This window comes from Tubulanus polymorphus, chromosome 4 (assembly GCF_964204645.1).
Source record: "Tubulanus polymorphus chromosome 4, tnTubPoly1.2, whole genome shotgun sequence".
Classification (NCBI taxonomy): domain Eukaryota; kingdom Metazoa; phylum Nemertea; class Palaeonemertea; order Tubulaniformes; family Tubulanidae; genus Tubulanus; species Tubulanus polymorphus.
This window is the reverse complement of record NC_134028.1, coordinates 14,944,896-14,959,360: the sequence shown is the minus strand read 5'-3', so window position 1 is coordinate 14,959,360 and position 14,465 is coordinate 14,944,896. Positions and strand designations below refer to the sequence as shown.

General features: G+C 32.3%; 1 protein-coding gene across 2 annotated transcripts in view; it reads right to left on the bottom strand.

Moving 5' to 3' along the window:
* LOC141904616 (NAD-dependent protein deacetylase sirtuin-7-like) overlaps nucleotides 1–13,561 on the bottom strand; it is a 51,903-nt gene extending 38,342 nt beyond the window's left edge. For both annotated transcript variants that reach the window (XM_074793232.1, XM_074793233.1), the window contains exon 1: nucleotides 13,456–13,561. In XM_074793232.1, the coding sequence (XP_074649333.1) occupies nucleotides 13,456–13,554 (99 nt within the window). In that variant the 5' untranslated portion in view covers nucleotides 13,555–13,561. The remainder of the gene's footprint in view (nucleotides 1–13,455) is intronic.
* Between the last annotated feature and the right edge of the window lie 904 nt (nucleotides 13,562–14,465).

Here is a 14,465-nt window from a genome sequence, read left to right as displayed (position 1 = left end):
TAGGCAAATCCCTTAAAGCTTAGGCCTACCACTGGCTGAAGGGAGTAATTTAAACTGCAACCTTCTTATCTGAATAAACTTCAATAGATAAGTTAATGGATTTGTGGATTGAGAATTTGATTGCTTGTAATTAATCAAATACAGCAATTAGAAATTTTGTGGCGGCCCAAGTCCAAAGATGTTCATAAGAGTTTGGGCATTTCAATTGTAGCTTATAATTGATTTGTAAAACATAAGTAAATCATTTTTTGATAAATATATTCTTCATTGGGATCCTTCATTGGGAGATGACAGTGTATATAATATCGATGTTTCATTTGATGGTAGCTGGCTTACTCGCGGTCATACTTCAAAATATGGACTTCCTTGCATAATTGACTTACTAACTGGATTAGTCATCGATGTCGAGATATGTTACAATGCTTAGTGATGGCGATTCGAAAGCATACAACGACATATGCAGTCAGAATATTTATGGCGATCAAAATTTAGTTCAGAAAGAAGAGTGTGTTAATCATGCCCACAAGCGAATGGGCAAAGCCCTTCTTGATTCAGCAAAAAATAAAAAATTAGGCGGACATGGCTTCGGGCGCCTTACGGCCGTAAAATGTAAGAAACTACAAAATTATTATCGTGGCGCTATAATCAACAACATTGGCGACCCGGATGCGATGCGAACAGCAATATGGACAAGTCTGCTTCATTGTGCAAGCACGGACGAAGATCCCCATCATACGAGATGCCCATATGGACCAGACTCGTGGTGCTTCTTTCAAAAAGCACTTTCAAATTCCAATGAACCTCGCGAAACTCATAAAAATGAAAAATAAATTCTCACATGCTCGAATTTATTTTTCATTTTTATGAGTTTCACTCCTAATTCAAGTAGAAATTGTAATTATTTTCATGTTTTTCATTTTTTACTCACCCGCCCGTTCAACCTTTAACCTGAAAGCCTATTACCCCTATTACTCTTAAAATAATCATATACATGAATAACATTTAAATTGATGGATTATTCAATATAAAAGTGTGAGCTCTTATAGAATAGATATATAGATATATTTACAACATTATTTCAATATTTATATTTGTAAAAGTTAGATTTTTAAACATTAAAAGTGTTAGTAAAGTGTGATTGAAATAATACATGATATAAATCACTTCTAAAATCAATTTTAAAAAAAAATTTAGTATTAAAATGGAAGCAAATAAGTACTACTGTCCAACATGTAATATCAATATAGATAAATCCCAAAAAGCAAGACACAATAAAACTAAAACACATTTAGAGAATAAATTGAAACTAGAATATCAAGATGATATATTAGAAACCAAATTAGATGAATTAAAGAATGAAAAAGAAACATACAAATGTGATACATGTAATCAATCATTCAGTGATAAAAGATATTATAAAGAACATTTAAAATCTAAAAGTCATATTAGAAATAAGAATAATGATATTTTAGGTGAAGATTATTTTGATAAAGATAATGATAAGAAACAGAAGACAATTAAAAGCATAAAAAATAAATTAAACAATAAAAGACCATACATGGAAGATGTAAGAAATTATATTAATTCATTAGATAATAAAAAAGATATAGAGATAACCGAAGCATTTAAAAGTGATATTGGCCCAGCAGCTATCGAGTTTAAATTTCATAAAGGAAAAACATTAGAAGAAAATAAAAAACATTTAGAAAATATGAAAGAAATAATAAAAATAATAACTGATGTTGAATACCCTAAAATTAGTATATCTTCTAAAGTAAAGTTTATAAAATCTGAAGATAAACCAATATATAATATAAATTCTCATTCACAACATATTATATATAAACAACATATAGATGATAAATTAGATAAATGTTATAATGAAGTAAAAACTAAAATAGAAGAGAAATATTTTGAAGGATCTGGTTTAATATTTGATGAAATAATATTTATGACTTTACATGTTTATAACACAAAATATAATAAGTTAACTAAATCAAAACCAATTGATGACAATAATGTATCATATTATAAAGAACCAGATATTGAAGCATCGAGTTATATTAAACTACCATTTAAAACTAATGCTGTTATAAATGTACAAAATGAAGATGATAAATGTTTTCTATGGGCTATAATAAGTTGTTTACACCCAGTTGAAGATTATAATAAACATACTTATAGATTAACAAATTATAAACAATTTGAAAATAATTATAAGATAGATAAGTATCCTGTTATAATTAAAAACATCCCAAAAATAGAAAGAGATAATAATCTAAGAATAAATGTATTTGATTTAATCAAATTACCAAATACAAAAGGTAACAACATAAAACATTATACATTAGAACCTTTATATCTATCAAAAGATTATGATTCCAATAAGGGTAAAAAAATATTTTAAAGCGTAAGGTTTCAGCGAACTCTAACTCTTTTTGAATTGTAACCTATTTTAATAAAAATTTGATATATAAATGTGCTCAAGATTAATTGAAGTTCCCGCGAAAGACATGAGTAATAAATATATAAATTCAATATTATATTATTTAACTGTTAACAATAATTTAGCAGATATTTCAGGAGTAAATATAAATAAGTATTATAAATCTGAAAATAATGAATTAATTGAAACATCAGATATATTTTGCGATAATATAATGCTATATAAAATCATGTTAGAAAAAGAAATTATTAAAGAAAATAGAACAAATTTTCTAAACGTTAATCAGAGAAAGATAACACATTATGAAATTAAAGAATGTATAATCAAGGAGATATTATATTGGATAACTTAGCTATAAAAATTACACGTGTTTTAACAATTCATGATGATAATTCAAAATCATATATATTAAGTAGAATTAATCAAGAATTAAAATTAACAGATTATATTGCTGTATTTAAAATTTCATTATGCAATCAAAATTTAAATGAATTAATACAGAAAATGGATAATATTGAAAAATTATTAAATGAAAAAAATTACAATATATTAGATGTAGATGTGACACAAGATTTTAAAGGATCCTTTAATTCAGATGAAATAAAATCAATGTTCGAAAATAGAAAATATAAAGTTCTAAAAGAATTTTCCAATAGTTGTGTTTCAGCATTACATAAGGATGATAACATAAAGATCTATAATAAAACAGCATGTCAATTCAAATCTCCTGGTGTAAATATAAATTTCGGTTCAAATTTAATGAGTTACATAAATTGCTATCATGAGAGGTTAAAAGAATCATTTGAAAAATCAATTGAAACAGGATTGATAAGAATTGAAATAACAAGTATTTCATTTAAAAGAGGATTAAAAGTGATAGAAAAAATAAAACAATACTTAAAAAAAGAAAATATTTACTATTCACCTACATATTTACAACTTAAATCATTATTTGATGAGGTTCAACAGACTGTATGTATTTATGATTTGATTGAAAAATGCTTTTATTTCTGTTATTATGGTGATTTATTAGCAAGGAAATTTACAGGATATAAATCTAGGATAAGTAAAAATATTGAAGAGTCCTCCTTTTTACTTATTTTATCAATGTTTACAATTAAGAATATCGCATGTTTATACCTAACAATTAATCAAAATGATGATAAATGAGAATTCATTATTGAAGCAAAAAAATATATTAAAACTGAAGGAGCAACTGTTATATCTTCAACTAATTCAATGTTTACAGTATTGAATAAATTTAAATTTAGATTTAAATTACGTGAAACAGGAATTAGTTTTACAACTTTAAAAAAGAGATACGATATAAAATCTAAGCCTTTTTATAAATTAGATGCACTTGATATTGAAGAAGATTTTGATTTAAAATTATTATCTAAAAGTGAATTTAAAAAGTTAGAAGAAATGAAAGAACTTAAACAATAACAAGAAGATATAGATGAAAATAGAAATAAAATTTGTAATGAATTAAAGCAACAATTACATATTGATAATGAATTATTTGAGACAGAATTTAAAAAACTTGAAATAATTCCTGAAGTAAAATTAAATGATTATACTCCTAAAATATCTGGAATTGACAATAATACAATTTTTGAAATAAGAGGTTTTTCAACTCAATGTAAATGTATAACAGATCTTTATTTCAGTTATATTTTAACAGATCAAGGCATTTATGAAACTACTACTGATTTAAGAGAATTATTGATAAAAACATTACAATTAGACGTATTAAATAATAATTATTTTGAATTGTCTTCGATTGAAAAAATCATCGAAAAGTTAAAAATAGGCGTTCATAGCCCTGAAAGACACTTTATTTTATCAAAATTAAAAACCTATTTTCCAAGTAAAGAAAATAACACACAATCATTTTGAAATAATTGATAAAATGGATTTTGAATTGATGAAAAAATATACTGAATATTTAAAGATAAATTCTAATGATTTTATAAATGTATGTGATGTACGTAAAGAATCTGATTATTTAAGAAAAATGAAATTTAACAATATGAAAATTAAGCAATGCGAGCGTTTAGAACTATTGAAAGATAGTTCTGAATATAATATTGATTTCATTAGTCCTAGATATTTTAGAAATAAATTACGCCATCTATTTTTAATTCATAATGATGAAAATATTTACATATCAAATGAATTTTTCGATAAAGAAATGATCAAGAATAATATAACAGAATATCAGGTGATAAAATTGATTACGCACAAGCAAAAATATAATTCTCAGCGGCATAAAGAATTAGTAGTAAGTTTAATTGTTATTTGAATTGAAACATATAATGATTTAATATTTCATAAACTGTTTAATTTCTTTCTTAAATAAATGGATGGTTTCATCCCAACTGGGAAAAGTGATTTGAAACATTATCTTGTAGCAGGAGGATTAATATTAGCTGCGCTTAATTTATACCATGAGAATATTAGTAAGGATTTGATGAATGAAAATATGAAATTGAGCAAGAAATTGAAAAAATTAAATGGAAATAAAAATAATCATAAAAAAAGTTATATTTTATGATTATAACATACATTTATAACAGCATTAGTTTTAAATGGAAGTTTAATATAACTCGATGCTTCAATATCTGGTTCTTTATAATATGATACATTATTTTCATCAATTGGTTTTGATTTAGTTAACTTATTATATTTTGTGTTATAAACATGTAAAGTCATAAATATTATTTCATCAAATATTAAACCAGATCCTTCAAAATATTTCTCTTCTATTTTAGTTTTTACTTCATTATAACATTTATCTAATTTATCATCTATATGTTGTTTATATATTATATGTTGTGAATGAGAATTTATATTATATATTGGTTTATCTTCAGATTTTATAAACTTTACTTTAGAAGATATACTAATTTTAGGGTATTCAACATCAGTTATTATTTTTATTATTTCTTTCATATTTTCTAAATGTTTTTTATTTTCTTCTAATGTTTTTCCTTCATGAAATTTAAACTCGATAGCTGCTGGGCCAATATCACTTTTGAATGCTTCGGTTATCTCCATATCTTTCTTATTATCTAATGAATTAATATAATTTCTTACATCTTCCATGTATGGTCTTTTATTGTTTAATTTATTTTTTATGCTTTTAATTGTCTTCTGTTTCTTATCATTATCTTTATCAAAATAATCTTCACCTAAAATATCATTATTCTTATTTCTAATATGACTTTTAGATTTTAAATGTTGTTTATAATATCTTTTATCACTGAATGATTGATTACATGTATCACATTTGTATGTTTCTTTTTCATTCTTTAATTCATCTAATTTAGTTTCTAATATATCATCTTTATATTCTAGTTTCAATTCATTCTCTAAATGTGTTTTAGTTTTACTGTGTCTTGCTTTTTGGGATTTATCTATATTGATATTACATGTTGGACAGTAGTACTTATTTGCTTCCATTTTAATACTAAATTTTTTTTTTTTGATTTTAGAAGTTCAATGATTTATATCATGTATTATTTCAATCACACTTTACTAACACTTTTAATGTTTAAAAATCTAACTTATACAAATATAAATATTGAAATAATGTTGTAAATATATCTATATATCTATTCTATAAGAGCTCACACTTTTATATTGAATAATCTATCAATTTAAATGTTATTCATGTATATGATTATTTTAAGAGTAATAGGGGTAATAGGCTTTCAGGTTAAAGGTTGAACGGGCGGGTGAGTAAAAAATGAAAAACATGAAAATAATTACAATTTCTACTTGAATTAGGAGTGAAACTCATAAAAATGAAAAATAAATTCGAGCGTGTGAGAATTTATTTTTCATTTTTATGAGTTTCGCGATGAATTTGATTGATCGACGATCTCATCTCGGTAAAGTTGGGTTATTTTTCTACAAAAATATCCGACAAAATGTGTCAAATATTACTCCAGCAGGCATTTGTTACTGATATAATATGATTTCAATTGTTAAAATCGATAAGGAATAAATAAATATGTTATATTTCATTTCATCTCGGTTGATCTCGGTAAAATACAACATCTCGGTAATAAGGATGACCGCTTGTCACTGACAATATTTTGAGTGTTTTCGTTACCCCTGTAGTAAAATTTCCGGTCTCGCCAAAATTTTGGTGCGTTTTTTAAATCACCTTTCTCCTGGATTTCACCGCTGCGTATTTATTGTGTATATATATGTATCCTGTTTAATGTCTTTTGTTATGTGTATTAATTCGTCGAGACCGCGTAGCATCGTTATTAAATGTCCGTGTAAATTGGTCGATGTTTCGCGTCTGGTATTCCGGGCCCGCATCTACTCATTTTAACCCTTCTGGTTGAATTGTATTTGTGATTATTTTGTATACCTTTCGGAGTGCGGGGTTCGAACCCTTCTTACTCTATTTTCTTTCCTAGAACATAGCCTATTTCTTTGTGATGTATAGCATTTATTTACCGTTTTATCATTAGTTGTTGTGTTGTTTCTTTCTTGCGTCCGCCGCGACCTTTTTGTAGCCGGCGCGGTTGCCCGGCTCCGCCCTCATTGTCGCTGGAACTCAGCCAACCTCGAAGTCACGTGGCACGCGTGACCAATCACGCGTGTCCGAGCTTTGTTCCAGCCAATGGGAGCACGGAGGGGACAATCCCGCTCTATAAAAGGCGAGCAGCGCGCAAGATTGAACAACAAACCGTTCATTCGGACTGTCCGGGCTACTTCAAGCGCCGCCAGAGTAGAACAAAAGACGATCAGTTACGCTTTCCAGTTTTGAGTGAAAAATGTAAGAACCGTTGTCCACGTGTCCACCTTTGGACACCCGGACCGTGTCAGCTCGCCTTGTGATAGAGCATGTAAATAGGTTATTGCCGCCCAGACATTGTCCCCGGGTTCATTGTTATTCTCTTCCGGCCGGCCGCGGTCGACGTTGTCCCCGGCGGACATAGTTGTCCCCGGAACCCGCAGATTCGTTTTCCGGGAGCCTAGTGTAAATACGGTGTTGTCATATCGCAGAAAGACGGAATCGCAGAAAGACGGAATCGCGGAATTTTCCAAAAACGCGGAATTTCTTCATTTTTACTTTAAATAGTAAACGGGTTTTCCCACGGGGATATCCACTGTCGGACAGGGCACCGGACCGATCGATGCAACGACTTAGGTTCGAATCCCATTATTTGCAGGCAATTTTATATGGAATTATTATATTACGATACCGTTGACTGGCTGCCACCTGTAGAAGAAGTCAGAATCAAGTGAGGTGAAAGAGACCAGGCACCTAATGTCTATTTCTACTAGGCAAACTTCGGTTATCGAAGTTCATCGACTTTTTGAGAACTTCAGAAAGGAATGAAATATTTATCGAAGAAACATGAAATCCTACGACCAAACAAGTACCGGTTCAAATTCCTTTGAAATTATTATAATTTTACGGCTGTCCAGTACCGGTACCAATAAGATTCTTTTGATCCAAATAATCAGCATAGGAACATATATGTTATAGCAGTCACAAAGTAAACATTTAAAAAAACGAAACCATTTTATAATCTTTCATATCATTTAATTCTAAAAGATAAACCACATTCTTCGCTTTTAACAACAATGTAGACACACAACACGCATCAACAATCCTAAGCCAGAATGAAATATACATAATGTCTATTTATTTTCGTCTGACATCGATCCAGTTCCACAGTTGTGAGTTAACTCTGAGTTACTTAGAATCAATTCATTTCCAATGTTTTAAATCCAGAGACCAGAGTCAAATCTTAACTCGGAAGTGAGTCCTTGAGAATAACCCATGGTGTCATCACAAATCCTACGTTTACGTACCATCGATTTGTATTCCTTCAGTTAATGCAGCGATACTCTGTATCACTGAATTCGCAAAGCACGTATTGCCTAGGTTCTCCATTATTTGGAACAGTATCGTTAAGTTGTTGACTGGCGATATAATAAATTATCAAATACTAATTCCCGGTGTTGAAATCCTGGGTCCGGTGCCCTGTCCGACAGTGGGTATCCTCGTGGGAAAACCCGTTTACTATTTGTAGTAAAAATGAAGAAATTCCGCGTTTTTGGAAAATTCCGCGATTCCGTCTTTCCGCGATATGACAACACCGGTGTAAATAGTAAGAACGACCGTGATCACCTAATAATAATGTATATATTTAGAAATTATCGCGAGGTGCAATGCCAGAATTAATTCGTCTGCAATAAATGTACATACATTTACTATTTCTAAATTAAGAATGCCGTTTGAGTTGTCGTGGACGTTTGGAGTGAGGAAGAGAGTCAGGGTAAACTAGTCTAACTTCAAGGGCACGAGGAATCCGGTCAGCTGAGGAGAGGCCGGAGCCACGCTACCGACATTTTTTTGGCCAGCAGGGTTCCAGCTCTATTACTCTCCTCCAAGAGGAGGGCGAGCGGACCCGGACGTACCCACCAACGGTGAAGAGGCACGAAGAGATAGGGGACACCCGAGGATCCGGGCCATGTGAGGCCCAAGTTGGGTGGCGGCGGGACAAGCACAGCTGCAGGAGTTGCTTGTCCCCCGCGAGACACAGGGGTTTGGCGATGGGCTTGGATTTTATTTCCCGGGTTGTTGATAATCTTGCGAGAATGGCGCTAAATATGAACTGCGCATAAATTCAAAATATCACGGAAATACCTTGTGTTTATATTGTTTATTTATCGTTAAGAATCATTATCAGACGTTCGCCACACTACTATATAAAAGAACAAGGGATGAAACGCCAGGCCTCCGCTGTACTTAAATTTTCAGCCAGAAAGTTGGGACAGTCACGTGACATTCTGATGACGTCATCGCATTTAAAACTTCAACACGAAAAGTTAACATATTCACAGACCGATATCAATTGTCAGATTATGATTCATATGAAATAAATAACTTATACAGAATAAATTATGATGAAATATATAATTCATAGTCAAAAAATGCATTTGAATGTAAGTTATTCTCAAACATTTTTCGTATCATAGTTTCCGTCTTAGATGCTTCGGGTTTGCATTCAGTCAAATAAGAAGCGTTAAGTCACGTGACTGTCCCAACTTTCTGGCTGGCACGACTTGAACTGCGTTTCATCCCTTGTTCTTTTATATAGTAGCGTGGCGACCGTCTGATAATGATTCTTAACGACCAATTGTTTATCGAAACTTTATAGCGGATAAATAAACAATATAAACACAAGGTATTTCCGTGATATTTTGAATTTATTCGCAGTTCATATTTAGCGCCATTCTCGCGAGATTATCAACAACCCGGAAATAAAATCCAAGCCCATCGCCAAACCCCTGTGCCGCGAGATCCAAATATTACAGAGAAGCTATTTTGGTTACCGTGTCCACGGAATCCGTTACACCCCGTACTTGAGGTTGTTTCCCCGAATTGCTGTGATTTCTTACTATGAAAAATTTAATCAAGCTGTGACGAGGCGTCCGTCACTTAGATTTCATCTATTACATATTAGGACTTTTATCAGGTATGTTATGTACTATTAGGGATTTCAGGTTGAAAATTTCTATGTGTCCTATGTGTCTTTCTAATAGCTTAAAATGAAGAAGGGGATAGCATAAGCATACAGCACTTTACAGAATCAAAATTGGTCAAGCGGTTCAAAAGTTATAAGCAATCTAAGGGTGGAAATTTGGGGTATTTTTGTCATTCGATTGCGCAATACACTTTAGTTCATTTCCAATGAAAGTATCAGACAGGAAGTGTCTAGGTTTTGCTGCTTTTGAGCCAGATAAAGGAATTAAATTCAACATTAAAACCAATATAACTCCGAGAATTTTTATCTGTTTAAAACCAAACTTGGTCAGTATGTTGTCTATACAAAGTTTGTTTAGATTCATGTAAGTAATTGCACAAATATCTAAATTAGGCTAATTTGCATACTAATTATCTAATTAATACTCACTTCCATAACCATTAACACGCAATACTATAGTTTATTTCTCAAGATAAATGATACTTAAGACATGGAATATCAATTTTGAGATAATATACCGAAGATATCGTGCATCAGGGTGATACCGATTACCACGGTAACCATAAGGTAAGTATCGAGGCGGCCATCTTGAATCTAATTAACTACATCTTTAATGTATTTAGTAGATTCGATATGGCCTTGTAGACCTTTATTATTTGAAATAACTAATCTTAGTGGATAAGTTCAATGTTTTAAAGCCTTCTGAAATAAAAGATACTAATAATATCATTATATTTCAGATACTCACTTGCTGCAGAAGAATAGGATAAAGCGTTGAAGAGATCTACGTACTACATGGTTTTCCGAAATTAAATCAAATTGAAATGAATGGAAAAGCCTTTGTTTTTCTTTAGAGATCCCTAGGCCCTAACAGATTTACCCATGAAATATCTATATCATGATATCTCAAATTGAGGCTCGAGGAATGGCGGCCATCTTGTTTTGCGTCGATATTTCATCGGAAAGTCAATTTAACAAAAGTATGTCATGTTTGGTATCTAATTAAAGGTCTCCTTCTAGGCAAGTCATTTCGAATGAAAAAGAAAATTGATAATATAATCCTCTAGAATCTATTTGATTAACCATTGGTTGGTGGGTATTTTAGGCCTAGCAGCGGCAGTTATTTAGCGAAAGGGTCGACAATTGGAATTAAAAAACCATGAACAAATGAATAACAACTGCTTTTCAGAGGGATATCCTAGTATTCAAGATGAGATGATTACCTAAAGGTGACATAGATAGGAAAAATAAAATTTCTTTTTAGCAAAAAATGAGCTAAAATTTAGACAAAACTTGGATTCTTGTGCAAAATACTCAAAGTTTTTAAATTGGGTAGGCCTAACCATTATTCGTCTTATATATTGCCGATTTCGTAATAAAGTATGAGTCTATTGAGTGAAAGTGACGTTTTACTTGCTAAATTGACATTTAGAGTGGTAAAAATAAACCAGTAAGTGTTTTGATTGATCAGCTGGCAGCCAGTGTGAGCCGGCAATGACCCGGATGTAAACAATTTCAAGCGCCTTGCCGACTTTAGGTCAAAATCCGCGAAAGACTACTAAATCAATCTTAAAAGCAATAATTGAAAACAATATATAAAGTATCTTTTATTTTATCATGTAGTAGAGTGCAAGTTGTTAAAATTATTAATTTTAGCGTATGAGCACTTTGAATTATGTTTACGACTTTTTCCGAGTGATACAGGGCCTACCAAAACTTGCACGCACCGACATGCTCTACTTGAAACATGTTCTTAAAATATTCTGAGGTCAAATATCCAGCCAATCAGCAGCCGGCTCGCGGATTTGACCCAAAAAATTGGGCGCTATTGCACTTTCGTACCCCCCTCCCAAAAATTTTTATTTCAGCATATTTATTATCAGGGAGGTCTGTAGAGTCAAAATAAATTACTTTTGACAAAAAAAATAATTTTTTCCAAGTCAAAATTCTGATAATTTGGGGCCGATTTCCTCGATTCAAACTGACGGGTCGGCCATGTTTCCGCACTAATTACCACCTAAAAACATCTGAATAAATATATCTCAATAAATTTAATTGTATTGAATTGATAAAATTTCGTTTTTTGGCCTATAACTATTCTTCATCAGAACATCTTTAAATAAATAGCTAAGTATGAAAATAATGCAAACATAAGCGTCATTTTAAGAGATGGTTATGTTTGAAAACATGGTTTTTGCAAAGTTTTAATGTCATGACATTTCAGTGGAGGGTTTGAAACTTTGATTGACATTCAACATGGCGTTGTTGACGTCGCAAATAGGCGAATTTACACGCGATTTAGGGCCCAAAATAACAAAATCTTAACCTATAAAAAGTAAGTTTTTTGGGTCAAAAGTTACTGATTTTGAATCCCTAGACCTTCCTGATAATAAATATGCTGAAATAAAAATTTTTGGGAGGGGGGTACGAAAGTGCAATAGCGCCAAAAATTGCATGCGTTTTTCACGTGTTTGAAAAATGCATGAACAAACATGGCCGCCATCTTGTTTCCTAGAAATGAGCCGACGCGCGCCGAACTACGACTTATTGCTCCGTAACGAGGCAAGATACACTCATGAAATTTACACCACAACAAATAACCGGTAAATTGAGTATACTGAGCAAGTTTGGCTTCAATCGGATATAGAATACGTTTTTTATGAGCGATTGAAAATTTGAAGCGTGGAAAACGCTAATTATGACACATTTTGATCACGTGACCTGAAATCCCTAGTACTATGTCCCCAGCCAAATACCAAAAAACTGACTGACTGAGCTACACCACAGGCACTTGAATATGGGCTTTGATAATGGATAAGTATTTGATAATTCACCAGCGATACGTTAATCCTACTTTGATAGATCCGCCATGTTTTATAATAAATTTACCCATGATGCAACGCGCGGCCGTCGTTTAGCTATACTATACAGAAAGGCTGGAAACGATCCTATCTCCGTAATGCTTAAATCTACCCGCAGTTATCGGGACAGCCGAACACTGCCGATGATTGCCGAAGTACGTCCTTAGTGTCAATTTTAACCCTGATATATAAGGAGCGCCCATAATTTCAATTGTAGATGATTTTTTTGGAAACATTGACACTGTTTTAGCTCCATTAAAGATTTTAAATGGCAACAAAATTGATTTTTGAAAATTCGCGATGCCTCTTCGGGATTGCTGTGACGTCATCTGTCCCGATAACTGCGGGTAGATTTAAGCATTACGGAGATAGGATCGTTTCCAGCCTTTCTGTATAGTATAGCTAAACGACGGCCGCGCGTTGCATCATGGGTAAATTTATTATAAAACATGGCGGATCTATCAAAGTAGGATTAACGTATCGCTGGTGAATTATCAAATATTTATCCATTATCAAAGCCCATATTCAAGTGCCTGTGGCTACACCACCAGGAATGCTCTCACGTCAGGTTGAAATAGACATTACCCTTCTTGAGGTTTAGCCAGCCGCTTATCTTTAAACATACCTTTTTAAAGCGGAGTTTACATTCATCTTTAGCGATTATCTGGGCCAATTCAGCAGTCTTTCTAATTTGTCTTTTAGAATTAACTTCGTCGGCGGCCATGTTTATATTCGAGCATTCGGATTGATGTCTGTCTGCAGAGTTTCCAGAACCTGTCATGTCAGGTCTCGAGACCTGACATTAGACTGGTCGCCTGTCCAATTCTGCGCCACCTGCATTCGCAGTCAGAATAGAACAGAATAGTCTAACTGAAGGTAGAGACCGGCAACCAGTCTAGACCTGACATGACAATTCAATTCAATTCAAAATTTATTGCATCCGTATAACGACAAAATTACATAGGACAGACACGGCAATAAAATATTAATACAAAGAGACACTGACAAATGATAACATAACATAAAAGGAGAGAAAAAAAAAACTCCCACTCGCCGCCTGTCACTTTTTAAACTTGAAAATACAATCTACAATGCATAGGTCAAACTGTTATTTCAAACGACGATGCCTACTTCAACCCAGACTCAGGAGGATATCGAGTGGCAGCCAAAACCGATCGGGCAAGGCCACCCGATATACACCCAAGTCACAGTGAAGCAGACATCAGAAAAGTTCTTTCCTCGACCATGGAGGCAATAAAGTTGCAAACCAACTTACCCACTTCAGTGTCATTTTGGTTACATGACATGATGAATTTAAATTGGTCATCATATGATAAACTCTGTAATATAGTGAAGTCAGAGATTTGGGAAAAAAAGGAATGCCTTTTTTGCCCAAGTTTCGAGCAATCTAGGAGGAAATGCGGCTCATCCTCAATCGAACCATTTTTGCAGAGGAGGCATACTCTATTTTCTATCGGGATTTTTGGTCTTTTATGACGATCCGTTTCAATTCGTAACTTGCGATTACTGACCCTTAATTTTGAAAATTCTTTTCTACGACTATAACAATTTGTAACCACGTAGTTCTCCAAACAAAAATTTGATTTGAATAGTTTAAATTTGCGCAGTTTAGGG